Genomic DNA, 25,116 nt, shown 5'->3' with positions numbered 1-25,116 from the left:
TCTATCCTTCCTGATCTCAGAGTTACTGGTCAAGCAGAAAATGAACTGCCTTTTATTACAGTATGTTATCATGACTCCCGTGTGTATTGTCCCACAGCAAAGCAGATCCAGCCCCATAAGGTAGCAAGCAAGGCTGGGACCCCAAATGGGTATGAGGCCCAGAATCTTTGGTAAGGCATGAGGTGGAACTGGGCTGAGAGGGGGTCTTGGAGCTTGGGTAGGCTGTTCCCTCTGGCCTGGCTGCAGCCTGCAGTCTAGTTGAGGCCTAGGATGTCCTGGAGCTCCTGAGCCTTGTCGCCAGGCAGTGAGCCCAGTGCCGAATGGAAGCTGTCGGCGTGCTGTTTGGCCAAGAATGTCAAAAGCAGCAGCAGTGCAGCCTTGGTGTCTGGGTGGACAGTGAAGAGAGACAGATACAGGGAGGACTGGCTCCCATCCCCTAGCTGCCCCAGGCTCACTGAGCCCTGTTGCTCCTCACCTCCCCACACCCTACCCACAACTGCTACGCTTACCTGGTGGGATTTTACTGTCAGCCTGAACGAGGCTGCAGATACGCAGGAGCTCAGGAGCCACATCGACAACCTGTGGGAAAAGAAGGGCCAATTTGGGTAGCAACACCCCTGAGCCCCAGGACTGGGGTGGGTGGCAGGGGCCAAGGACAGGCAGTCTCCTGCCAGGGCTGTTGGAGCCTATATTGATTCACAGGCATCCAAGATAATTGTGAAACTTTTTTTTTTTTTTTTTTGAGAAGACAGGGGATTATGACCAAAGATGACTGAAGTCATGGACTAAAGATCAAAAGCCCAGATAACCAGGAGCTCCACTGACACAAAAGTCGCTAAAAGTAGACAGACACAGGGCACTGAGCCATTGGTCCAAGCCTAGCCACTTGGCACAAGCACATCTCATTCATAAAGCAGAGCTGCTCTGATTGGAATGAACAGTGGTGAGGCCCAGACTGGTACCCAGGCTCCATGGAGCACAGCCTGAAAGAGCTTGGTCTAAGAAATCAGCCTAAGAAAGTTGTGACTTCTAGCTCAGACCAAGAGGGTGAAAACAGCCAGGCAGGATGAAGGCTCCCTAAGGAAAAATGCTCTGTGGTGAGAAGCACTTCCTCTCACATAAGTCTGGCTGCCAATCCTTGTAGATCAATTAGAAAATGGTATGGATAGTCAAAGAACAGCTTAAACCATTACTTCCTCAGCTACAACTGATGCCAACACTGCTTATCACTAAGAAGGGAGCATCAAGCTCCAGCATCGGGGTTACCTGGTCAGGGCTGCTCTGGTACAGGAAGCTGAAGAGATGCCCTATGGTGACCCACTCCTCCAAGTCCTCCTTCAGTGGCAGGGCGTGCAGCAGGGCAGCCAGTACCTGGACACACAGATGGTTCTGGCCTCTTGCCCCGCACTCTCCCTGGCTTCCGGGCTCTGCCCAATGCCTCCATAACTCACCTGGGGCTCTGGTTTTTTTGTGGGACTGGCCATCAGTAGGCGGGCGAGTGCCCCACAGATGTTGTCACGAACACGATCATGGCGCTCCCGTGCCAGGAGAGGCAACAGGAGCCCCAGCAGCTTGGGGAAGTGTCTGGTTCACAGTCAAGAAATAGGCACATACAGCAGTCCTCTCCCATCCCCCAGGGACACACTTGACCCACTCCGGCCCCTCCTGCGAACAGAGGATACTCCTGGGCAGGGCGGCCCCCATGCTCGGCCAGCACGCCTAGACCAAAGATGGCATTGCTCCGCACCTCAGGGTCTGCCTCCCGGGCGGCACTCAGCAGCACAGGCAGTAGGCGGGACACAAACTGGGCTGAGGCGGCACCCAGGCCCTGAATGGACTCTGCCAGTGTCCCCACTGCAAAGGACTTCTCTGCCACTGTGCAGCCCTGTTTCTGGTGGGAGGAGTGCAAGTCAGCCTGGGACTAGGACCGAGCAGGGGACTGGGCGGAATGGGGTTCAAAGCCGGAGGATGGTGCACTCACCGTCTTGCAGAGCAATAATGGCAAGAAGCCGGCAAAGAAGGGGGCAAAGGCATCTCCTCCAGCCACAGCTGCCAGGGCAGGGATGACCTCACCAGCATGCTCTAGCAACATGGCGTCGTATTCAGCCTGTGGGGCCAAGGCAGAGGCTGAAGCACAGGGCCAAATCTGTGACTGTGGTACTTCCTACTATGCTCTTCTATTGTTGGTGGTCCCCATGGGGACTTCCCTTGGTGACAGAACTAGACCTTCCTAGGCTGGGCTTCTTTGCAGCCCAGCTGCTGCTTCTGGCCTTCCTCTGCTCACCTATTAATCCAAGCCCGCCCCAAACCCCAACTGCCTGAATGGGAGCAGGGTTGTGTCAATTGGAGCCATTACCAATCTCTTAGCAGACCTGACTTCCCAGGCCAAGCCCAAGTGCACTATCCACTTTGCCCTGTGTAAGCTACCAAACAGACTGTGTGGTTCCACAGTTTGCATTCCTAGCTCTTACCTGATCTTCATCTTCTTCCTCGTCATCGTCAGTGTCCTGACAGGCTGTCTGCAAAAGAGGTAGCGCAGCTCAGTCTGGGCTCTCCTGCCCCTTTTCCTTTCCACAGGGTGGGGGCATGGGAGAGCTGGATTTGTAGCTTCTGATGATCCCCATCTGGGCCAGGCCACCTCCCCATCTTGAAGCCCACTTGCCCCACTCACCTTCCTCTGCAGCACAGCCTTTAGCACATTGCAGAGCTCAGCAAGGCGGCCAGGGGGCTGCAGTGTGAGAGTCCCACAGCTGCGCAGCACTCCTGTCAGGGCCTCTAGCACAGCCATCACCACCTGGCGCTCCCGCTCCCCATACACTGCCTGCATGTAGGACGGCACCACCTGGGCCAGGGCAGCCTGCAGAGCTGGGGACATAATTGGCTGAAGCCCTGGTCAGGCCCTGCAGGTCCCCCTGCTCCCACCTCCACCTCGCTTACGAAAGCCCCAGCCTAGCCCAAGTGCCCTTCTCACCAGCAGTGTTGGGTTCTGAGGGGCTGCTTTGACAGGCCTTATGCAGAGCACAGCAGAATTGACCCAGGGCTTCATGTGCTGCCTTGCGTACATTCAAGTGAGGGCACTGTGGGATGGGGAGGGGCGGGATGTACTTGCTATGTGCAGGCAGAACATAGAGCCTCTAGCCCTCAAATCCCACTCACTGCCCACTCACCTCCAGAAGTCTGAATACTTCTTCAAAGACACTCTCCATGTAAGGAAGGAAGGCCACACTGTAGACAGAAACATGGCCATGCAGAAGGGATTCTGGGGGGTGGAAGGGTGGGGGGAAGGGGGGTTCCCAGTGCCAGGGAAGGGCCGGTGCTCACCTGGTGTTCACAGAGACCTCCCCCAGGGCAGCACAGGCATCTTCCTTCTCATCGAAGAAGGCGTTCTCCACGCTGTACCTACAGTAAGGTGGGAAGCAGCAGTGATTAGGCTCTATCAGGTGCATACTCATCAGTGGGCCCTTGCTCAAAGCTAAGATTCCTAGGACCACTCTTAGAATGGCACCCTTCCATACCCTGAGATCTCTGAGTCATCCTCCTCTTCCTCGCCCTCATCCATGAGTTCCTCTTCTTCCTCCCCATCGCTCTCGTCATCAAACAGAAGGAAGGAGCTGCTGCCATCATACTGAGGCTGGACAAAAGAGGCACAGCAAGGACTTTAGCTCAGCAGGGCCCAGTATATAAGTCCCACCCCAGCGCTCACCTTCCCCAACCGGCCCGGCCCACCCACTATGCTCACCACAATGCCCTCTGTGGAACGCAGTGACAACAGCATAAGTGTAGTAATTTGTGGCAGGTAGGGTGCCAGGTCCTCACCCATTAGCCCCGATAAGGCTGCAAACAGGCTGTACCTGGTGAAGGCAGGTGGAAGCTGTACATTCCTATTTGCTGTAGTTGGACAGGATGAGGGAGCTGGGGGAAACCTATGGTCCAGAACCAGATAACTGGGGCTTGGGGTGGGGGCAGGTGAAGGCTCACTCACGTGCAGCGCCGCAAATCAGGATCATCTACCTGGTCACACAGGCCCAGCCCCAGCTGGCAGCATTCCTCAGCCAGGGGCCTCATGGGCTCCCCCACTGCTCGTGCCAGCACCCCTAGTGTCTCTGTGGGGGCAAGGATTTGGTTAGCACTGGGATGGGAAGCTGTGCCAGAAGAATGGCAGACCAAAGGTGGCAGTTGGGAGAATTCAGAAATCCTACTTGCTCCTAGGTGCAGGAGGAGTGCCTCCTTCGATAAGAAAGATGCCTAAGCTGCCCCGGGAGAGGTCTCTATGAACAGCAGGTGAGCACTGGCCCTTTCCTGGCACTGGAAGCCCTGCCTCGGAGCCCCTTCCTCACCTAGGCTCTGGATCCGCACAGGCTGAAGGTCGTCATGGCCTGTCACCAGGAATTTCTGCAGGTGCTCCATGATGGTGGAGAAGTAGGGCAGAAGGGAAGCCTGGGCAGCCGTGGCTATAAGAAAGACAGAACCAGCTGGAGGGGATGCCTGGACCACCTGCCAGAGGCTCTCTGGGTGAACCCTGTGCCCCACCTCCAGTCTCCTTCTCCTCACCAATGGCCCCCAGGGCGCTCACAGCCAGCTCCTTAGCCCGGGGGGTGCTGGTGTTTCTCAGAGGCTGTAGCATACACTCCATAAGCTCCGGAAGATAAGGCTGTACTTTAGGCCCTAGGAGAAAGGGAAGCCTTCTACCAACCAACCCAGGTCTCATACTTACTGGAGACCCACCTGCCTCCAAGCTGACCATCCTTATGGTCCTACCACATCCCTCCCCCCACCACAGGCAGTAGTTCAGGGAGTTGCACACCTTGCCCCCTTCAGCCAAAGCTACAGCTTTGTCGCCTCCCTCGCACCCCCAAATGCCATCACTACCTAGGTTCTCCACGAAATTCTCCAGGGCATAGCAGGCCTTGGCTAGGTGGTGTGTGTGCCCAGGAGGCACTGACTTCAGGTAGGCAAGAAGCAGTGGCATCACCTCCCCTGAATAGCTGCTGATATGAGGCTGAGAGAAAGAAGAGTGGGCCCTGAGTTGGCTCAACCACAGGGCACAAAACCTAAGTGCCAATAGCAGAAGGGGTGCCTGGAGAGATGAAGCTGAAGGGAAGCTGGTCCCCGGGACAGGTGGGAACTGAAATGGTGGCTACCCACATTCACCCCTGCTGACCTGTAGGTTCTCTGAGAACTGGCCCAGGGCAAACAGTGCAGCATTGCGCACAACTTGTGATGGGTCCTCCAGGCCCTTGCACACGATCTGCAGTAGTGGGGGTAACAGCCTGGATGGGAAAGGACAAGAGAGCACAGTCTGAGAGCTAGCGGCCGAGAGCCTTAGGCTGAGCTGTTCTCCTGATTCTCTTGGAAAAACCAAAGCATTCTCTGTCATCAGATTGTGAGTTCCAATCCCTGGTCCCTACAGTCATTTATCTTTCAAACCAGAATACTTTAGAGAGTAGAAGGAAAACACTATTGATAATTAGGCATGAATAACAAGCACAGACGAGGACTACCATGAGCCATGTGGTCCTCCTCCCCATGGTCCACCCTCACTACAGGACAGAAATCAACACCTTTGCCTGATGTGATCGCCAGCTCCATCAGACAGCACGGCCAGCACCAGGAGCCCAGCCTTGCGCTGGTATGGGCTCTCACTCCGCAAGGCCTCTTCCAGCATAGGCATCTAGGGAAGCACAGGGCAGTCTCTTGAAATCTCAGCACAAGCCTGCCCATTCCTGTTGACAGTGGACCCTCTACACCTACCAAAGCCCAAATATCCTTGGCTTTGGGGTGATTGGGCACATCTGGGGATATGGAAACAGGAAGGATGGAACCATACTTACCAGCAGGGGACAGAGCTTCTCAGGTGGCAAATGTAGTGCCAGCATGTCCACGACCTGAGAAATGACAGGGAGACTTTGCTGGACTCCATCTCTGCCTCCCATCCTCCCAAAGCCACCTAACACCCTGCCCTGCCCTTGTCCCACATCTCACCTGTACAGCAAAATGCTTGGGTGTCTCTCCCAACAGTCCAATCTCCAGCTCTTCCTCCTCTGAATCCTGATCCTCAGGATCCAGCTGGCCCAAAGGGGGCTCGGCAGCCATAATAGGGAAAAGGGTACGTAGCAAGGAGGGCAGGAGACGATTCTTCAGTAAGGCCTTGAGAGGGAGGGTGGAACAGTGTTCTTGATAATCTGCTCTCAAGATGGACTCATTAAAAATTCCAGCTTTTAGACCATAGAAGGGTCCAGCAGGAGATTCCCAATTTCCAAGCCAGAAGCTGGGGTGAGGCCAGACCAACTCTTGAATATCTTAGCTGAGGTACATTAGATACCCTGAGATGGTCAAAAAGCCCCAGGAATGAGATGAGGGAAGGAGGTAGGGGCGGGGTAGTGTACTTGGGAGGGCACTCACCTTGCTCTTGACTTTGACCAAGAAAGTGAGGCAGCAGAGAATACGTACACGTATTGCATCGCCCAGAGCCGTGTTTCTAGCCACCTGCCCAGAGAATAATGTGAATTAGAGGCAGGCAAGAAAAATCCAGAAGCAGCAGCAGCAGGGGCCCTGCCCACCCCAGGCTCACCTCTAGGCAGAATGTAAGGACCTCAGAGAGATGGGAGGTGATAACAGGCACCTCTGACTCCAGCAATTCATCCAGGGCCTCCAGGGCCTCACAGGCCTTTGCCTGCCAGACAGACAGACAAATCACAGGGTTACCATGCTCTTCCTCAGTGGACCAGGCTGGATGCTCCTGCACTCTCCTTCCAACGGAGCTCCTGCCCATATGCCCTCACCTCATCTACAAGAATCAGAGTCTGCATGGCCATGATGAGCTTGGGCACCAACATCCGTGTGAGAGGCTAGAGGACATAGGATGAGTTGAATCACAGAAAGCATGATGCAGTCTAGTCTCAGGCCCCAGAAGCTGGCAGCTTCCTTAAAGCCTGGACATAAGAAGAGCCCAGGCACAGCCACCCACAGTAGCCCCTCTCAATTGCTAGGAAGGACAAAAGGCAAAGAAAGAATCTGAAGTAGTTCTGTATCCTGCAAGGGTGAGGAAATAAAGGCCTGAGGACAGGGAGCCAGGGAAGGTGAAGGCCCACATCTCACCAAGTCATCAGTGCCAAGGTAAGGGGCCATGGTGGTCAGCGTGCGCAGGGAGTAGAAGAGGAGCCCAGGAGAGCCCACCTCACCAAGAGTCTCATTCAGAAGGTGAAGAAGCTCCCGGTGGTGGGGTCGGAAGGCCTCAGGCCGGGAGGTCACCACTACACTTAGCAGCAAAAGCCCCATCTATCCAGAAGTGGAAATGAAAGGGAAAAGCTTACATGGTCTATTGAGCCTCTTGGTCCTTTCCTCCCACCAACCATGTGATAGTACCTCTCTCTCAGGCATGTGGGGGCTGTGGGTACTGTGCTGAAGAAGCTGCATGAGCTGAGGCCAGGCCTCCAGGCCTTCCTTCCGAAAAATGGTAGCTGAGAGCTGGGCCAGGCTAAGGCTCACATTGTGCCTACAAAAAGGAAAGATTCCCCCGACCCCCAATCACCCTCCAGTATCCTCCCTGTACATGCTGGCCCTGCCTCCATGGGGTAGCCGGGAGAGAAATCTCCCGGGTGGGGGTGCAGGGTCTTTGCCAGTTGGGACACATAAGACAGTGGCTCAGAGGGAAATCGGCAGCAATGGTGAGTATGCAATCTGGTGAGCTTAACCTCACTCAGATGGAATTTCAGTTCCATTCTTTGACAGGGTGAGGACACAGCCCATTCTCAAGAACTTTAGTCTTCAACACAGCCTTAGAATCCTTGCTCCACCCTTACTCTAAAACTGAAGTTCTTGTCCCCCAAGTCCCAGCCTGTAGCTGAAAGAGAAAACAGAAACCCAGAAAGGGTCTCAGCCTGGAGTCATTTAGGATCTCTAAAAAAGGCGGGTAGGCACTTACTCTGTCTCTCTCTGGAGGGCCGTTAGGACCAGGGACTTGAGGCTGGAACACAGGTGGCAGGTGTTTGGTACTCGGTCTGCCCATCTCAGCCTGGCCCCGCCCCGCCCCTGGCCCTGCCCACCTCTCCCGGTGCTCCACTGCCAGCTGTCGCCAGCGGGCGTTCAGTCGTCTGCGGGTCAGCAAGGCTGCGAACTGGCGGATCTGGGACAAGGAGACAGGCATATGAGGGTCCTGGCAGGAACTGGGGCTTGACCGGTGGCGTACTGTGGGAAGCTCAGCGGGAAGGGGCAGGGGTCTCACCTGAGGGTCGGCCGCCGAGGCCAGCAGGTCGCAGAGCGCGGGCAGAGCGGCGGGGTCCCGAAGAACAACCTGGAGCTGCTCGGTGGCCTGGGGAGAGGGTTGGGATCAGAATCAGGACTTCCCCGCAACCTCCCGCTCGCCCCGGATGCGCCTGCCCCGTACCCGGCGGATACGCTCGGTGTCCGGCAACAGCAGCTCCCGCAGGATCCGCTCCAGGCCCGCGGGCTCCATGGTAGCAGCCGAGCCACCGCTACACGGCGGGGCGCGGGGGGAGGGACCGCACGTGGAGGCTCTGAAACCCACTTCCGGCGGAAAAGGCGTTGCGCCGCGCCCTTCCCGTCGCCAGGGTGATACAATTCGCTTCCCACAAAGAGCTGTGGCTCCGCCGCTTCCGTTGGGCTGAGCCGGGCTGAGAGCTGCTGAGTCGCGGAAACGGCGCCCTGGAGATGTAGGTTCCTCCAGCCGAGAGTTCCCAAGCTCTGTGGAAAACTTGAATTCCGTGCATAACGCGGCCAACCCAGCTTTTTAAGGATCACTGCCCTTAACGGCAGTTCTACATCCAGACCAAACCCTCCAACTACAGGATCCTTTTTCTTAATAAATTTTATTTTGATAATTGTAAAAAGAAAAATCAGGGCCAAACCTAAAGGCAACTTAAAAAGTTCAAATATATACTTCTTATATAATAGAGATTTATAATTTCCAGGCCCTCTCTGGAAAAGGGAGGCCCAAAGGGGAGGGCAACAACGCCATCACACAATCAGAAGAGATGTTGATAAGAGAGAGCAATGGAGCATGAAGGGAGACAGGAGCAATAGTTTTGCCCAAAACTCAGTCCATCTTGAGGTTAACATAGATATAACGGATGAACTTAAGGGAAGAAAAAAAGGAGATGGTGCCCAACATGAGGAAGAAGACATAACCAGTGAGTAAGGAGTAGCCAAAGAACTCCACTGTCTGTACCGGCCCTGACATGTTGGAGCGCCTGGCATAGTAGAAAACTGAGTAGAGAAAGATGAAGAGCCCAGTGGAGCCAACACTCAGCACAGAGCGCCACCACCACCGGTAATCCTCTCCAGACAACTGGAAGTAGGTGAGAGCAATAGAGATGCAAGCCCCCACACTCAGCAGGATGGCGAAGACAAAGAAGAGGATGCCATACAAAGTGTACTGCTCCCGACCCCATACTGTGGCAAAGATGTAGTACAGCTCCACAGAGATGGCACTGTGAAGAGAAGAGACGAGACACAGCATTAAAGGGCTATGCACTGCCAGCACAGCATCTGGGCCAAAATCCAGCCACCAACCATGTCATTGGTTTACTGTAGCAAGTAGGTCCACTCCACTCCCTGCCCTGGAATTCCTGACTTGATGGGGATTCTTTTACCTATGATTATATGCTTTCATTTTCAGAACATCTTCTTTAATAGGTTGAGAGTGGGAATCTTGTCTTTTATTTTCCACTGTATTATCTGCCTGCCACCAAGAGGTACTCAACAAGTTGAATGAGTGATCAAATGGGCTTTAAGCCTCACATGGTTCCTGTAGACACTAAAGTCAGAAACCAGGACAGTGGTGAAAGGAACAATATCTCTGGAGAGCTTTATAAGTGAGGCACCCTCATGTTTGAACTGATTCAAGCTCAGTCCTGCTTGAAGAAAGGAAGAACCATTTAGTGATCTTAACAGTACAGCTGAACCAGAGATTATCACAGACATTGGGTTTGGGTACAGGGTGAGTAGGGAAAGGAAAAGTTAGGGTCAGGAACCTGTGAGCAATGGCCATGGAATAAAGGGAGAATACCTGAAAGGCAGGAAACCTCCAACGGTCATGTGGATGAGAGTAGACTTGTACCAGGGCTGGGGTGGGATTTCTCGGGCGATGTTCTTGGTGCGACAAGGTGCATCAAAAGGGCTAGCGTTGTTCTTCCCAAAGATACCTCCAATGACAGTGAGGGGAAAGCCCACCAGAAGCCAAACTGTCAGAAGCAGCAGGATGGTGGTGGCTGGCAGAGCCTGTGTCGAACCATTGGCCCAATGTACTGAGTTCACCACACTCCATGTCAGGAAGAAAGGCACTGCAGGGATGGGCCCCCAAAGGGAGAGTCAACACTAGGAGCTACATCCCTGGGAGCACCCACTCAGACTGGACCTAAGGGGAAGAGGAGTGAAACATCCTGTTCCCAGGCAGACACCACCCTTTCATTTCCTACTCTGGTTCCTTATCAACACCCACCCCTCTCTTATCTATTATTATTAAAGAGCAAGGCAGCTTTACATAAGGATCTAAGAGTGACACAAATCCATGAGCTTCCAAGGGCCTGTCCTGCTGTGGCTTCAATGATTCCTAGCATGAGATATTCCTTTGGATTAAGGCCCTGTTTACAGAAAGCCCTGGTTCAAACAAATGTGATAGAATATAAATCAGACCCTTAGCATTGGGACCATAAAAGGTTTAGAATACAACTACCGCTTTTGACAGGACAAGCTGGCTTAAAGGCTAGATGGGGTAGCCCACCTCGAAAATAAACTAAAAAAAAAGGAGGAATATCAAAAACTAAATTTGAGAGTATTATTTCAATATAATAGTTGAGAATGTAGGCTCTACATTCAGACTACCTGAGTCTGAAACCTGGTTCACTACTTTTTAGAAGTGTAATCTCAGGCAAGTTACTTAACTAGCCCAAAATTCAATTTCCTCATCTGTAAAATGGGGACAATATTTATTTCATAGTTATTATTAAGATTAAATGAGATGAAGGCATGTTGAGTGTTTACCATGCTGCCTAGGACATTTTAAGGGCTTAATAATTTTAACTATGCAAAAGAAATGTATTCTTGTCTTTTGAATGGTTTTCTTTGGCCTATTTTCATTCTTTTAAAGCCTCACTTTGACTCTATCCCAGGTTCCATGATGCACTCTAAATGCCTAAGTTGGTCCACCAGGGAAAGGGCAGTTCTCACCAGAGAAGAGACTGGTGGTGAGAATGATGTTCCACACCCAACGTTCGCCTCCGATCTGCCGGTAGAAGTGGCTGGACACGTAGCCAGAGATGCAGCAGGTCAAGGCATACAACAAGATGGCTGCTGAGTTAATGGCCCCATGACGGTGCACATTGAACATCCCCAGCAGCGCCATGACAATAATGCCTGTAGGGTGGTAGTGGAAAGTCTATGTTAAGTCTCACCTATCCCTCTTCTGGCAACTTCAGAGTTAGCCCCCTTTCTTCCACACCCAAGGCCTCCAGCAAAACACTATCTCACAACTCCATTGTCCAGAAAACCCACCCCCCAGGTCTGCCCCTCGCCTTGGACAGAAGAACTCTGCAGATCTTTTCTGAACAAATCACCTACTTAAATTTAACCCTCAAGAGAAATCCCTGATTAATCTTTATCACCTCACCAGTGCCAAGGGCCAGGAACTGGGCACCCACACCAAGCACAGCACAGAGCAGACCACGGTATGGAGGGAAACGGAAGACATCTGTATGGATAATTTTCCAGCCATTGTCACCTTGGTCAAAGTCATCAACAGAACCTGCAGAGGTCGTCTCCTCATCCAAGTTGTACCGAGCCAAGTCGTTCCGAAGCACACGCATGAGAATGACAGCCACAAAACCCACCAGTAGAAACACAAGCACCATGGAATTGATGATGGACAACCAATGAATTTCCAGTGTTCGGGGAAAGAAACCCCCATCATCACCACGGCGCCTATCACTCCGACGCTCCACTGAAGTCTCAGACCAGCGCACACTGTAAGTGTGCGTGAGGCCTAGGAACTCATCAGGTCGTAACCCATCTAAACTGTGGGGCTTCACATCCCGCACTGAGACGTTGGCAAATATAATTCGATCTCCATGAAATTCTAGGTGGAAGTCCAAATGGGTCCAGAGTCCTATCTTGTGGCTGTGAGGCAGGAAGCCACTCTCCTCCATGTAGCCCACAAAGCCACGGAGTGGCAAGTCGTCCACCACAAATTCAAAGTAGTACAATTCCTCAATGGCCTGGCGGAGCTGTTCCACCTACAAAGAGCGAGTCAGGAATCAGACAAGGCCTCCTCAAGCATAGGGGTAGGGCAGAGTTTCTTAACCTCAGCACTACTGATATTTGGGGCTGGATAATTCTTTGTTGTTAGGGGCTGTCCTGTGCATTGTAAGATACATCATCCCTGGTTTCTCACTAGATATCAGTAGCATCCCTCAATAGTGATATCTCAGTATCTCCAGACAGTGCCAAATGTCTCCTGGGAGACAAAATTGCCCCTGTTGAGAACCAATGGGTTAGACCCTAGTATGTTAGGATTCTCTAAAAAGAGCAAGTATGACTAGAAAAAGGAGAGAGGCAAGGTATAAGGAGGTCTGGAATAGAATAAAGAAAAGTGCCCTAAGATAAGATTTGCTAAAGAAAAAAAGCCTGACAGGGATGATTAGGTAGAGTGTAAAGGAGCCAGTTAAGAAAGGGCAAAATGGTAGGTATGGAAGGAAATAACAATGTAGCAGTGACAGATTGGAACTTATTACCAGCAGAGAAGTTTGGAGTCAGGAGCCCTGACTATCTATCCATGTAGTCTTGAAAAAGTCACCTCTGAGCAAATATGTTTCTTCAGCTGACTGCAAATACTACCACCTGCGTTGCCTACCACATGGGTTTGTAGTTAGAATCAAGTCAGATCATTTCCATAAAGATGCTTCAAAAATTATAAATGTGAGGCACTCTTATTAGTCCCTAGGAGGGAGAGCTAAGTTCTAGCCAACACAGAGAGGCTGACCTGGGCAGAACTAAGCTGCATGTGGCACAGAATTCTCCTTTCCGCATTCTCCCGAAAGCGGATTTCATACAAAGACTCAGCCATTCGGTCACCATCCAATACTTCACCCAGGCTAAGGCTTTTGTGGCGTATCTTCTCAGGGCAGCAGACTGGAAGCTGATAGTAGTGGTAAGTCTCCTGAGGGTTATGGTAGGGTCCCACTTTGTTCACATATAGAATGACGGGGTCGCCGGCCTTGTAGTGTGTCACACCTTCCACCTCTGGCTCATGGCCTGTGCCCAGCAGCAGCATGAGTGGCAACCACTGACAGTTCCAACTTCGAGGGTGCCCTAGGACTGTCATCCTTATGGCCGGGGAACCTGTTGGGGGGTGGGGGTGGGGCGGAGTCCTGAGATTATGAAAACCAGGGATCGATTCATAAGGCCCCAGGTCAAACCCTTCTTAGTGATTGACACTCAGTGGCTGCAATTCCTCCCCTTGACCTCTCCGAACCTCCCTCAGAAGGACACCTATTGACCCCCACATCACATCATGTTTCTATTCCGAAAATTGGGCTCCATCTCTGCTCTTTTGTTCTCAACCCGTGGTCCCCCTCTCCCGCAGCCCGCCTCCGCTGTTTCCATGGCAACGCCACGCAGCCTCGCACCTCAAGCACCTTCTGGCCTCAGCCCTGGGGTCCTCACCACGTGGGAAGGGCCAACCCAGGCGGCGCCAGTGGCCTCTGCGGCCCCGTAGCTGCCTTTGGATTCCTGCTGGGGTCTCCCCCAGAGCGGCGCGCTAGCGGCGGCCTGGAGAGGACCTGACAACTGACCTCCACGAAGTCGGCTGCGGCTGTGCCTGCTCGCAGCGACTACAGTCAAACCACGAGGGACACCGCATTCGTCTCAGTGAAGTGCTCGCCGATGAGTTTGCTATAGCGGGAGGCCCGACCCAGCTCTGCAGACCCCGCAAGGCTCAGCTAGCCTCTTCCCCGGCAAGGGCCCCTCCCGGCGATTGGGAGAGCAGCCCAGGACACGTCAGTCTTACCACTTCCGCCCTCACCAGCCGGGGCCTTAGACCGGCGGGAAGCTCCTTCCTGGAACCTGGAGGGGACAGCGGCCACCCCGCCGGTGGTTTATCGCGGAGGGCTACAAGGTTTATCGTGGCTTGGCTAGGAGGATGCAGACGCCCCTTTTGGAAAGGACTCGTCGCCAGGCCTCCGGCCTGCCCCGGGGAAGGTTCGAGAGCAGTGCCCGCTGCGCGCTCCCAGTGACTGTCCAGGACACGGAATCCGGGCGGCGACTGTGCCCACATCTAGTGGACGCCCCGAAGCGTTTGCCGGCTGCACCAATGAGACTCGCCACTGACCACCTGGGGCCAAGCCCTGAGCGGTTCATGGCCCCAACCCAGGCGGGGATGAGGACTTTGGCGTCGCTGTGCTAGGACAGCCAGGGTATGGCACATAGAAAGGTCCTGAAGTCTATCTCACCTCACTGTTTCTCACCCACCTGTCATGAATGGCCCGCCGCCAAAAAATAAATACGTAAATAAAAATATCTTACCGAGGTTGAACCTGGAGACTTCCCTGGCAATGCCCGTTCCATGTCCGACGATAGGCAGGCCTAAGCCAGGTCTGGTACAGAGGCACGCAGAGAGATAGGACTGATGTCTGCAGTTTCACCCCCGTGAGTTGGACAGTTTGACAGGTTATTGTTAATTGCAGGTAAAGAATCTTGCCATACATTCGACTCATGTTTTTGTTCTTATTTATCTGTGTGTATATATTTTGGCTTCTCTTAATTTAGTATTGCAAATTATTCTGGAAAAGTTTACCCTTTTCTGTCTCAGCTCTGTTTTAAGGGGATCTTGCCTTTAGGGGAGTTTCCCGAGTTTCCCTGGAGGTCAGTCCCAGGGGCAGTGACTTCCCTTTGACCACATGTGAGGAAACTGACTTAAGGTTCCCTTTTCCTGGAGAAAGTAGTACAGCAGAAAGTTATCAGTGGTTTCTGGATGGAAAAGTCCTTTATTTACCTACATCTGTCCTCTCCGACCTAGCCCTCCTCCCTGCAGGAGGTGATGAGGTTCCAAGAAGTAGACAATCAATAAATTTTGTAATTAGAAAAGTAACAGGATGTCTTTGGAATAGTTTTTAAGTGACAAGCACCTGGTCTCTAAAGCCAGAAACCTGGGGCTCTTTCTTAATTACCCCTTGCCCCCAAGATCAGTGCCACCAAGCCTCTTCTGCGTATTTCCTGAATGTCTTCCAAATACCTGCCCTCCACAGCTGTCTTGGTTCAGGCCCATCCTTTCACCTATATTACCATGACAGTCACCTTGCTAGTTTTCTGGTCATAGCCTCCTTTGGATCCATTTTCCACATTGCTGCTGCAATGATTTTTTAAAAATCCTAAACGTGTTCTGGATTAAAGGTGTTCTATATTTTGCAACAGTGGTTCTCAAATCCCGATGTGCCTTAGATTCAGCCAGAAGCTTGTTAAAAACATATACCTAAGCCCCACCAAATTTGAATCTTGGAAGAGTTGGCATAATTAATTTTTTTAACAAGCTCTGATTTTGATATTAAAATTTGACCACGAGTACATAGTCAAAAAAGCTTGGCATATGAGGCCTCTCAGACCTGGATCTTAATTCTTAATTCTTCAGGTATATTCTCCTTCAGGAATCCTATCCTGTATTCAAATTGAAATTTTAAATGTCATGTTCTCTCAAGCCTGCAAGCCTCATGTAGTTCCTTTTGCCCTGACTGCCCAATCTCCCATTCCCTGCTTACCTCCCTGGAGATTCCTTTTGAACAGTGCAAATGCCACCTTTCCTATAAAGCCTTCCCTTACATCTCCTCGTCTTTGTTTATAGTACTTTATCTCAGTGTACTGTTAGTTTACTTCTTATGAGTCTTTCTCCCTTGTTGATTGCTAACTCCTTATAGGAGACTGTAACTTATCCATCTTGGTATCTTCAGGACCTAGCAGTGCTTTTATATATAGTAGGCAGCTTAATACACATTCTTTGAATGAACTGGTTTACCCCTGTACAGAGAACAGAGCTGCTACAAAGCTCTAGGGACCAACTGCCTATCCATGGGAGCAGATGATGGGCAGGGCTAGGTGGGCCTCCTTACCATGGTATGCCCTGGACAACTACTCAGCTTGATAGATAGAGCATGTGGTTCCAGCTTCCAACAAGACTTTGGAGCCATCCTTCCAACTGGGTCAGGCTGTCAATAAATGGGAATTTACCAGTAGCCTATGGCATAATCTATTATTGGAGTTTTTGTTTTATTTTGGAGAATGGAAGATATAAGCAATATGATTCTTCCTGTGTTCTTCCTCCACATGCCCCTCGTTCTTTCTTCTTCATGCCCTCTACCCTCCCACAGACCTTAATCAGACAACCCCTCTATGACCACAACCTCTTGTCTTGTCTTCCCACCAAATTTGTTCTTCCATTTCACCGAGGCCTGCAACCCCTCCCCCTGCCCTTTTGTCTTTTTCTCGCTTGTCTTCCTAACACATGTACCTTAGATTCTGCATTCTACCATTTCAGCCACATTCTTGCCTGTGTTGTTGATGCCTCTCCCATTATTCTTTGATTACAGGTGCCAAGTGAAACCTTAATCTTGGGTTAATTCATCTATCAATATGCAAGTACCTATACCCAGGATACTAAAAGAATCTTAACACTATGATGTGTTAAGATCATGTATCTCTAAAATGTGTTCTCCAACTTCAGTTAGGCCGTCAAATCTCCCCAGTGATCCTACTCATTTTCCAAACCAATTCTCTTCCATTCTTCATAACCCATTCTTCGCAAGCCTCTGACTTTACCTTTCTATCAGTTGACCTCCCTTATAGCCTAGTGGGAGATGCAAGAAAAGAAATTACAGATACTATTGTAGGTTCTGTGACAGAAAAAGTATTGGGGCATGGGAGCATCCAGGAGGGAGGAACTTCTAATTTGGGGTTAAACAGTCAGTAAAGGCTTCCTTAACACAGCTCATCAGTTAAGTCCTGAAAAGAGAGCAGGAGTTTGCCAGAACAGAGGGACAAATGAAGGAAAAGAAATTCCGTTTGGCTGGAGCATTGTGTGTATGTAAGAATAGCGGTCTCCAACCTTTTTGGCACCAAGGACTGGTGCTCCAATGAGAATCTAATGCTTATGATCTGAGGTGGAGCTGAGGTGGTGATGCTAGCGCTGGGGAGTGGCTGCAAATACAGATGAAGCTTTGCTCACTTGCTAGCTGCTCATCTCCTGCTGTGCGGCCCAATTCCTAACAGGCCATGGACCAGTACTTGTCTGCGGCCTGGGGGATAGGGACCCCTGTAGAAGATAAAATTGAGGAGGTAAGCATGGTCAGATCTTGAAGCCACATAAAAGAATTTGGAGTTGATCCTGAGGAGAACGGGGAGACATTCATTTGATAAGGGAATAAAATCAGATTTGTGCCTTGGACTTAAGGGTGAAGTACAGAATTTAGGGTCACAGAAGACAAGATAATGCATTTCAAAGATAAAGGGTAGAGTCCACTTCCCCACTTCAGTCTAAGTGATCCTTATAACCCTGTAACTGTCTTTATTCATGTAAAGGTATGGAAGTGATGCTTTGCAATTTGGAGCCTACCCTCAATTGGTCATGCAACTTGGGATTTTTCTCTCTTAAAATTCAGTGCCACTATGTGAAGGAACTCAGGCAGAATAACGTAACCATATGCAGCAGCAATCGTCCCAGCTGAGATGAGATTACTGAATGAACTATCTGACTGAGCCTAGCTAAATTTGCAAAAAAAGGAAAAAAAAACAAATGATTTTAAAAGTTAGATTCCTTAGAATGTGCTTTCATAATACCTTGTAATTCTCTGTAATATTCTCACATTCATGTGTTTCTCATGCTGGATTATAAACTAGGAGCACAGGGTCTATTGGCCTTATTGCTTATTTTATCCCAGTATTCAGCACACTGCCTGGCACATAGTAAGTGCTCAAATAATCATGAATGGTTGAAGGGACCCAGATTTATGAAGTCTTACCAGATTGTGAAGGTACCTCCAGGAATGAATATGTTCCAAATTGTACTTCATTCTCAAGCCTTGTGGCCAATAAAGGATAGAAGATGAATTGTGATGTGTGCGGAACATGGGACCCTGGGGAGTTCCATATCCAAGAGGAGAAAGAAGTAACAACAGCCAGTGGAGACAAAAAGAACTACTCCCTTTTTCCTCCTTCAAGTTCCTAGTGGAGAGCTGAACCCAGCATCCCAGACTTGTGCAACTAAACAGGCAAGCATTCAGAAACTAACTTTGCTTTGTTTACCCTAGCCCTCCGTGGCTCAAGGTGTTGGCTTTCAGAGCATACAGGAGGCTTTTAAGTAGCAAAGCTCCGTGCTCTCAGCAAGCCCAACACCATGGGGAAGGGAGATACCCAGGAGGTAGCACCACCCACCTCGGCCTACCGCTCTGTCATGGAGGAGTACGGTTATGAGGTGGGCAAGGTGATCGGCAATGGTTCCTATGGGACGGTGTATGAGGCTTACTACACAAAGCAGAAGGTCATGGTGGCTGTCAAGATCATCTCAAAGAAGAAGGCCTCTGAAGACTATCTCAACAAGTTCTTGCCCCGTGAGATACAGGTTAGAAAGGGGACTGGAAGAGGGAACTGGTATCAAGCTTCTTAAGGCTTTTCAGAAGGGGTATGATTAGGAGAGGTTAGAGCCACAACCCCCCAAACCAGAACTGAATGTCTCACTGAGCAGCTAGGAAAATTACTTGGTGTAAATTTAACCTCTTTTTAAAAAACTTATTATTATTATTAATGTCTATAGCACCTGGTCTTCATAGGTGGTCTCCCATCTAAGTAATAACCAGGCCTGACCCTGCTTAGCTTTCAAGATCAGACATCAGACTTTTTCAAGGTGGCATGGCTGTAGACCATGGACTGTGGTTCCACTGGGGTGTGAATTCAGGAACTTCTGCGTGTAAAGCAGACATGCTAACCACTACACTATGGAAATACATCCAAATTTAACCTCTTTCCACTCACTGATTCACCTCAAGCCCCTCAAGCGAAAGCTCAACGTACAGGGTTTGGCCATAGGCTATCAGCCCTCTGGGGTTTGATCTTGTTACCAAGTTCTAAGAAAGCAGCAGTGGGAGAGTAGGAGGGCTGGGAGTGCAGCCAGGGTTCTGCCTTCCCAGGTTTGATGGGTCCTTCCTCTGGGCCAGGTAATGAAGGTCCTACGGCACAAGTACCTCATCAACTTCTATCAGGCCATCGAGACCACATCCCGAGTGTACATCATTCTGGAGCTGGCTCAGGGTGGTGATGTCCTTGAATGGATCCAGCGCTACGGGGCCTGCTCTGAGCCCCTTGCTGGCAAGTGGTTCTCCCAGATGACCCTGGGCATCGCCTACCTGCACAGCAAGGGCATCGTGCACCGGTGAGGGCGCTGCCACCCGGACTGGGGCCTTTGGGCTCTCAAGGGGGTTTTATGCACATCTCCCATTTTCTGTCCTGTTTTTTTCCTCCCTTGACCTCCCTCCTCAGTATCTAGGCCCATTCATCCACTCTATTATAGTCATCTGATCAATGACAGTAAGTACTCATTCTGAGCAGAGCACTTTATGAAATATAATGGTAAGCTCCCAGAGGTCCTCAGGTACCATCCTCTCTCTTTGGGTTCTGCTCACAACTCCATGGCTTTCCTTCCTCTCTACCTATGTCTTCATAATAGCATCTCCCACCGTGCCTTTACTTATCGCTAGCCTTTGACCCCTGGCCCTTCAGTTCTGGGTCTAATACTAAGCCCTCTCCCTGACCCCCAGCCTTTCTGCTGCTGGTAGGGACTTAAAGTTGGAGAACCTTCTGCTGGACAAGCGGGAGAATGTGAAGATATCGGACTTTGGCTTCGCCAAGATGGTGCCTTCTAGCCAGGCTGTGCAGAGTAGCCCTTCTTACCGCCAAGTGAACTGCTTTACCCACCTCAGCCAGACCTACTGTGGCAGCTTTGCTTATGCCTGCCCGGAGATCTTGTTAGGCTTGCCCTACAACCCTTTCCTGTCTGACACCTGGAGCATGGGCGTCATCCTCTACACTCTAGTGGTCGCCCGTCTACCCTTTGATGACACCAATCTTAAGAAGCTGCTGAGAGAGACTCAGAAGGAGGTCACTTTTCCATCTAACTCCTCCATCTCCCAAGAATGCAAGGTGCTGGCTCCTCCAGGAGGGCTGAGACCTCGGGGATGACCACAGGGAGGGAACCCAACATAGGCCTCCCAACCCTGGGGAAAGCTTTTCCCTAGAGCCATCTCGCACTCTAGCCCCTGCCCTAGAATAGTGGGGAGTGCTTAAAGAACCAACCATTGGGCTCCACACCTTAGATGTGAATGGTAAGTAGCTTGCAACTTCTATCTCTTTAGGCCAGAAGGGGATTATGCAAGCAAGGGATTTCCCCAAAGAACCCATCTTTCCTCCCCCCTCCAGGGAGTTAAAATACCTGGCTTTTTATGATAAGATCAGGGACATTCCCCCTTCCACCAGAGTGGTGTGATGGGCTATCCTGCTTCTTTCTTAGGTCCCCTGTTTATTGCCTATGTGACACAATGGGAGGCTCAGCCAAGACCTCTCTCCCCTGTCTTAGAACCTGGTCCTCCATATGCTATGCCAAGCCACCAAGCGTGCCACCATCCTGGACATCATCAAGGATCCTTGGGTGCTCAAGTTCCAGCCTGAGCAACCCACTCATGAGATCAGGCTGCTCGAGGCCATGTGTCAGCTGCCCAGCACCATGAATCGTCGCCAGTCCTTGGAAATCAATATCTGAAAGTGGCCGAGAGAAGGGGGTTGAGAGAGAAGCAAAGCAGGAGGGTCTGGGGCTAAATATTTTATACCAAAAATAAATCTAATTATGATTTAGTTTAATCAGCTGGAGTTAAAGACATCCTTTCCTCGAGGGAACCTTAGCAGGGAACACTGCGAGGGTGAGGTGGATTTTTGTCCAGCGTCTGGAACCTGTCATCTTGACACTTGTTAAGTCCATGTTGTAATTCACAGTGAGCTCATATGTAGCTCTTGTGAGAGAGGGTGATCAAATGAACACCTACTTTAGGGAAGCTTCATTATTCTACCTAGGTACATGCTCCTTATTTTACATATCGTTGCATTCTAAATGTTCAAGCCATAGGGTAGAGGCCCCAATTGCTCTGGTTATGGCTCTGACTGTCTATACCTAAAGGGATGACAGGGACGACATTTATTTTTTTAGAAACCAGTATCAGGAAGTGTCGAGTATTTTGGTTCCTTCTACTTCTCCAAATGCCACCTTAACCACTACTGAAACAATCCCAGTGAATCATGGCCCTTCATACTATTGCTCCTAGACATAGAAATCAGTTTAAACCAAGCCTATTAAGTATGAGTTCTGGATAAAAGAAAGCGACTTGCCTCTTTATCCCTGTATTTTCCCTCCCTGTCCTTGAAAATGTGCTTTGCAAAAGGAAAATTGGTAGTAAACTTGGTGCTGTCTTGACAAAGGCTGGTTCAGGGAAAGTGATGAAGGAAGACGCAGAGACAGCTCCACATGGTTCTAAGATAAGTAATAGATGGCAGTTTCCTCAACCTTAGCACCAGGCAGCTCTAGGATAAACCAACTTGAAAGATGAAACAGTATCTGCCTAGAACCTAGAAGGTGAAATATTGGAAACTCCCATTTATTTTATGTTCCAACACCCCTACATTACTCCCTTTATTATTCAGTGCTTGAAACAAAGTTCAAAAGACCAGGAAAAGAGTTTCAAGTATAGACAAAGCAGTATAATTTTATTGGGAACGAGGGCACTAAAACTGCTATCAAAGAGAAGGGAGGCCAGGCGCTCCTCCCGCAAAAAGATCCTTCAGCAGAGTTGAACCAGGAATGGGAGGGCAATAGACCCTTTCTCAGGCAGGGTCACACCACTACCCTCAGCAGGGCCTCCCAAAAAGGCTATGTCCCTTTAGCTCAGCATGTGGCACTTAAAGAGACCATCACTGGCAGCATCCGGAAGATATGCCCAGACTCATCAGGATACCCACTCAGCCAGCTGCTTTAGTGCTTCATCTTCACCCTCTTCAGGAGCTTTGGAGACAAGGGTACCCAGAAAAAGACATATTATGGCCTCGGCATCTTCCAACCACCCCCTGCTACAACTCAGAGCCTGCTGAGTTATTTCTCCTTGGCAAAGAACATAAAGGTGTGGTCCTTCCACTTGCTGGGCGGCTGCTAATCCTATAGTACCTTCGTGCAAATTAGAAAAAGTTGTCTCTTTCTCCCAGCATTCGCAGCCCTAAACTAGGGTACACAGCTTGCTGAGTGGAGCACAGGCTGGATTTCAGTCCCCATTCCCCTTTAGCCAGGTGCCCTTAGCAGTCAAAAGCCTATGCAACTGTAGCAGAAGCCCCATCTGCCTGGTTCCTTTGAAGCAGGATGGATGAGGAATAATCTTTCCTCATATCTACCCCACCTTCTCAAGTCCTTGAGATAGCAGAAAAGCCTTAGGTACCTGGCCCTGCAGGCAGATGTGTAGAGAATACACTGGGCAGTTTAAATGGGGGTTCTTCTTCCTTTTCGCCTACATGTAACAACTCCTGGGCCAATTCCTCCTGTTCCAGCTCCTCTAACTCCTCCGACAGTTCATCCTAGATAGGGGATAAGACTGGTTAAGATGAAGAAAGGGAACTTCTGCCTCCAAAAACATACCACTTTTGGAGTTCCCCCCCAAACTTGCCCCATGATTCTCTTGGTCATTGCTTTTGGCTGTTCTCATGCTTCCTCTAAGACTCCCTGACCCCTCACTCCCAATCACCTCATTCACATCATCTCCAAAGCCCGCAGGCCAAGAAATGGCATCAGAGATCTGCTTGGCCACCTCCTGTTGTTCTGTGATGACAGCCATCAGTTCATCTACCTTGTCAATGTCCTCGAGAAGATATATAACCAAAAAAAAAAAAAAAAAAAAAAAGAAAATCAGGCAACAAGCCCCCTGACTTTCTCATCTCACATGAATGAAGCCCCTCCAGTCTGTAGCCCTAGACTGATAAATTCATGGCTATCAGGTAGAAGAGATCCCTGGAAAATTACAACAAGCCAAATCTGGGTTGAGAAATGGCAAGAAGCCATACTAGGGGTAGGATGGAGGGACAGGTTACACTCTCTTCCCTGAAGGATCTTTCAAAATTGGGAAAATCATCTTTCCTTGCTAGAATGCCCCAGCCAGCAAAGAGATAGTCTTGCAGGAAGTAAGGAGGCTAACAGAGGTCTAGTCACCATAAATTTACATTTATACTGTAAATTCACATTCAGAGAGGTTTTAAGATTCAAAGTATAATACCAAGCTACTCTCCTCAGTGCTGGGGCCTCCTCTGCCCCTCCCCACATACTCACATGTCCTGGTAGGCTTTCTTCATGTCGCAGGCAGCAAGCTCCATGGTATGAAGAAGTACTTCTGCCTTGGTGGCGTCATTCTCAGTGGCCTCACGCTGAAACTCCAGGGTGGATAAAGTCCCATCGGTTTGTGCCAGCTGCTGTTATAATCTTTTCTTTCTCCGTAAAGCCTATAGGGCAGCTGACCCAGCCCACACTCTGAACATCAGAGGCAGAAGCCCCTGCTTCCCACCTGGGCCCTCCCTATCGGCACTTTTCACATAATCTCTCTTATTCTTGGTCCCATGCTGCCTGGCCATTTGTACCTCCTATTGAATCTTCTGCTCCAAAAACTCCTATTTTTTGATCAATATCTTCTCCGACTCCTTCAGTTTCTGAATTGCCTCTTCAGGGGTTGGTCCCTTCTCTTTCTTCCCTGGAATCCAACAGACCAGGCGCATATTGCATGAAGGAAAAAGATTATCCACCAATCACGAAGTGTGCACAGTATGTGCTAGGCGCTTGACTGCGTTATTTGGGGAAATCACTCTCTACAATCAACATACTATCCTCACTTTACAAATGTAAAAACAGGCATGAGGATGTTAAATTCTGTCAAAAATCACAACTCGTAAGAGATTGAGTAGTAATTGAAATGTGGAAGAATGACTTCCAAAGCCAGTATTCTTTTGCTATTCCAAGGTGCCTTTCAAGTTATTGCCAGTCTTTTTTTTTTTTTTTTAATTTATACACTTAATTTCTTAGAGCGGTTTTAGGTTCACAACAAAATTGAGTGGAAGGTAGAGATTTCGCATATTCCCCGTGCATCCACACATGCAGAGCGTCCCCGCTATCACATCCTCCACCAAAGCTTAGTCATTTTTTATAATTACTGTTCCACTTGCTATCCTAGGAGATGCTGAAGATTCTGACTCCACAGGTTCAAACTGAAGGAAGTACAGGGAGCTAAAGGAAAAAAAACCTGATCTCAATTTTCTTTTCATCTTCTGTACTTTTGACAGAGTTATTCCCCTCCTCCCCTCCAATCTGATGGCCCTTGCCTCCTTAAAGTCCTTCCATTCTCTCCATTGCCTACAGGATAAAATCCAAAATTTTTAAAGAAAACATACAACATCCTTCATGATCTAGCCCTTGATTACCTCTCCTCCCACACTTCCTTCTACCTTACTTTTCTCCTTCAGTGCCCTCCACACCCTTCCCCACACCCCGGCTTCCAGGTGTGCACATGCATGCACGAACGCACATGGCAACCAGAACTGCTCGCTCTTCTAAATATACCACCCCCTTTCCTGCCTGTTTTGTACAGTTATCTTTCCGTGGGTTAACTCGTTCTCCACCTGGCATACTTCTAGCCTTCTGGACCCCCAATGCCTGCTTCATCTGTGCTCCCCTGGTTTTCAGAAACATCTCAATCATGGAGTGCTATGCTATACCTTAAATGCCAGATTTCACTCATCTTCTCCCACCAGATAGGAGCTTTGAGAAGGCCCCTTTCTTAGTCATCTCAGATTCTCAGTTGCCTAGCATCAGATAAGGACTGGAAAATCATCCCCCAAGCCTAAACACTGGAAGCCAGCACAGCTGACACAGTCTCCACTTACATCCCCTCCTGGGCCTGAGCTCCTCCTCCTGGCTTGGAGGAAAGTAGGCAGAAGGAGCTAAGCTCTCGGACAAGGCAGGGCCTCTAGACACTGAAGCCCTTGCTGGACCACTGC

The 25,116-nt window shown here is 50.1% G+C and overlaps 4 protein-coding genes across 9 annotated transcripts; 1 reads left to right on the top strand and 3 right to left on the bottom strand.

Moving 5' to 3' along the window:
* Nucleotides 1-29: 29 nt before the first annotated feature.
* Nucleotides 30-8,949, bottom strand: IPO4 (importin 4). Of its 3 annotated transcripts, none has more exons than XM_016120541.2 (30): nucleotides 8,387-8,949; nucleotides 8,225-8,311; nucleotides 8,046-8,125; nucleotides 7,925-7,966; nucleotides 7,366-7,495; nucleotides 7,099-7,278; nucleotides 6,783-6,848; nucleotides 6,572-6,673; nucleotides 6,403-6,486; nucleotides 5,983-6,147; nucleotides 5,832-5,885; nucleotides 5,562-5,671; nucleotides 5,162-5,270; nucleotides 4,870-4,999; nucleotides 4,552-4,665; nucleotides 4,338-4,451; nucleotides 3,983-4,103; nucleotides 3,740-3,851; nucleotides 3,516-3,631; nucleotides 3,322-3,399; nucleotides 3,168-3,225; nucleotides 2,972-3,077; nucleotides 2,672-2,865; nucleotides 2,472-2,519; nucleotides 1,982-2,107; nucleotides 1,683-1,891; nucleotides 1,452-1,584; nucleotides 1,267-1,371; nucleotides 510-579; nucleotides 30-385 (listed from the first exon to the last, which is right to left on the bottom strand). In XM_016120541.2, the coding sequence occupies exons 1-30, from the start codon at nucleotides 8,453-8,455 to the stop codon at nucleotides 255-257; spliced, it is 3,243 nt and encodes a 1,080-aa protein (XP_015976027.2). In that variant the 5' UTR covers nucleotides 8,456-8,949; the 3' UTR covers nucleotides 30-254. The 3 variants fall into 3 exon arrangements, with proteins under 3 accessions (XP_015976027.2, XP_036073907.1, XP_036073908.1); XM_036218014.1 differs by having other exon boundaries at nucleotides 37-385; nucleotides 1,683-1,885; nucleotides 8,387-8,762; XM_036218015.1 differs by lacking the exon at nucleotides 6,783-6,848 and having other exon boundaries at nucleotides 37-385; nucleotides 8,387-8,762.
* On the bottom strand, nucleotides 8,810-14,327 carry TM9SF1 (transmembrane 9 superfamily member 1). Of its 4 annotated transcripts, none has more exons than XM_016120544.2 (6): nucleotides 14,021-14,327; nucleotides 12,995-13,353; nucleotides 11,627-12,248; nucleotides 11,188-11,373; nucleotides 10,028-10,301; nucleotides 8,810-9,449 (listed from the first exon to the last, which is right to left on the bottom strand). In XM_016120544.2, the coding sequence occupies exons 2-6, from the start codon at nucleotides 13,334-13,336 to the stop codon at nucleotides 9,056-9,058; spliced, it is 1,818 nt and encodes a 605-aa protein (XP_015976030.1). In that variant the 5' UTR covers nucleotides 13,337-13,353; nucleotides 14,021-14,327; the 3' UTR covers nucleotides 8,810-9,055. The 4 variants fall into 4 exon arrangements, with proteins under 4 accessions (XP_015976030.1, XP_015976032.1, XP_015976029.1 ...); XM_016120546.2 differs by lacking the exon at nucleotides 14,021-14,327 and adding an exon at nucleotides 13,678-13,988; XM_016120543.2 differs by lacking the exon at nucleotides 14,021-14,327 and adding an exon at nucleotides 13,806-13,988.
* Nucleotides 14,328-17,184: 2,857 nt separating this feature from the next.
* TSSK4 (testis specific serine kinase 4) lies at nucleotides 17,185-21,115 on the top strand. Its single transcript, XM_036218024.1, has 4 exons — nucleotides 17,185-18,616; nucleotides 19,209-19,423; nucleotides 19,809-20,190; nucleotides 20,624-21,115. Exons 1-4 carry the CDS (start codon nucleotides 18,392-18,394, stop codon nucleotides 20,804-20,806), a joined length of 1,005 nt encoding a protein of 334 aa, XP_036073917.1. The 5' UTR covers nucleotides 17,185-18,391; the 3' UTR covers nucleotides 20,807-21,115.
* Nucleotides 21,116-21,780: 665 nt separating this feature from the next.
* CHMP4A (charged multivesicular body protein 4A) lies at nucleotides 21,781-23,452 on the bottom strand. Its single transcript, XM_036218023.1, has 4 exons — nucleotides 23,402-23,452; nucleotides 22,824-22,955; nucleotides 22,521-22,656; nucleotides 21,781-22,096 (listed from the first exon to the last, which is right to left on the bottom strand). The coding sequence occupies exons 2-4, from the start codon at nucleotides 22,911-22,913 to the stop codon at nucleotides 22,041-22,043; spliced, it is 282 nt and encodes a 93-aa protein (XP_036073916.1). The 5' UTR covers nucleotides 22,914-22,955; nucleotides 23,402-23,452; the 3' UTR covers nucleotides 21,781-22,040.
* Nucleotides 23,453-25,116: the final 1,664 nt, after the last annotated feature.

This window comes from Rousettus aegyptiacus, unplaced genomic scaffold, assembly GCF_014176215.1.
Source record: "Rousettus aegyptiacus isolate mRouAeg1 unplaced genomic scaffold, mRouAeg1.p scaffold_m13_p_3, whole genome shotgun sequence".
Taxonomy (NCBI): Eukaryota; Metazoa; Chordata; class Mammalia; order Chiroptera; family Pteropodidae; genus Rousettus; species Rousettus aegyptiacus.
Note: the sequence above shows the minus strand (reverse complement) of the source record. Positions and strands in the feature narration are given on the sequence as shown.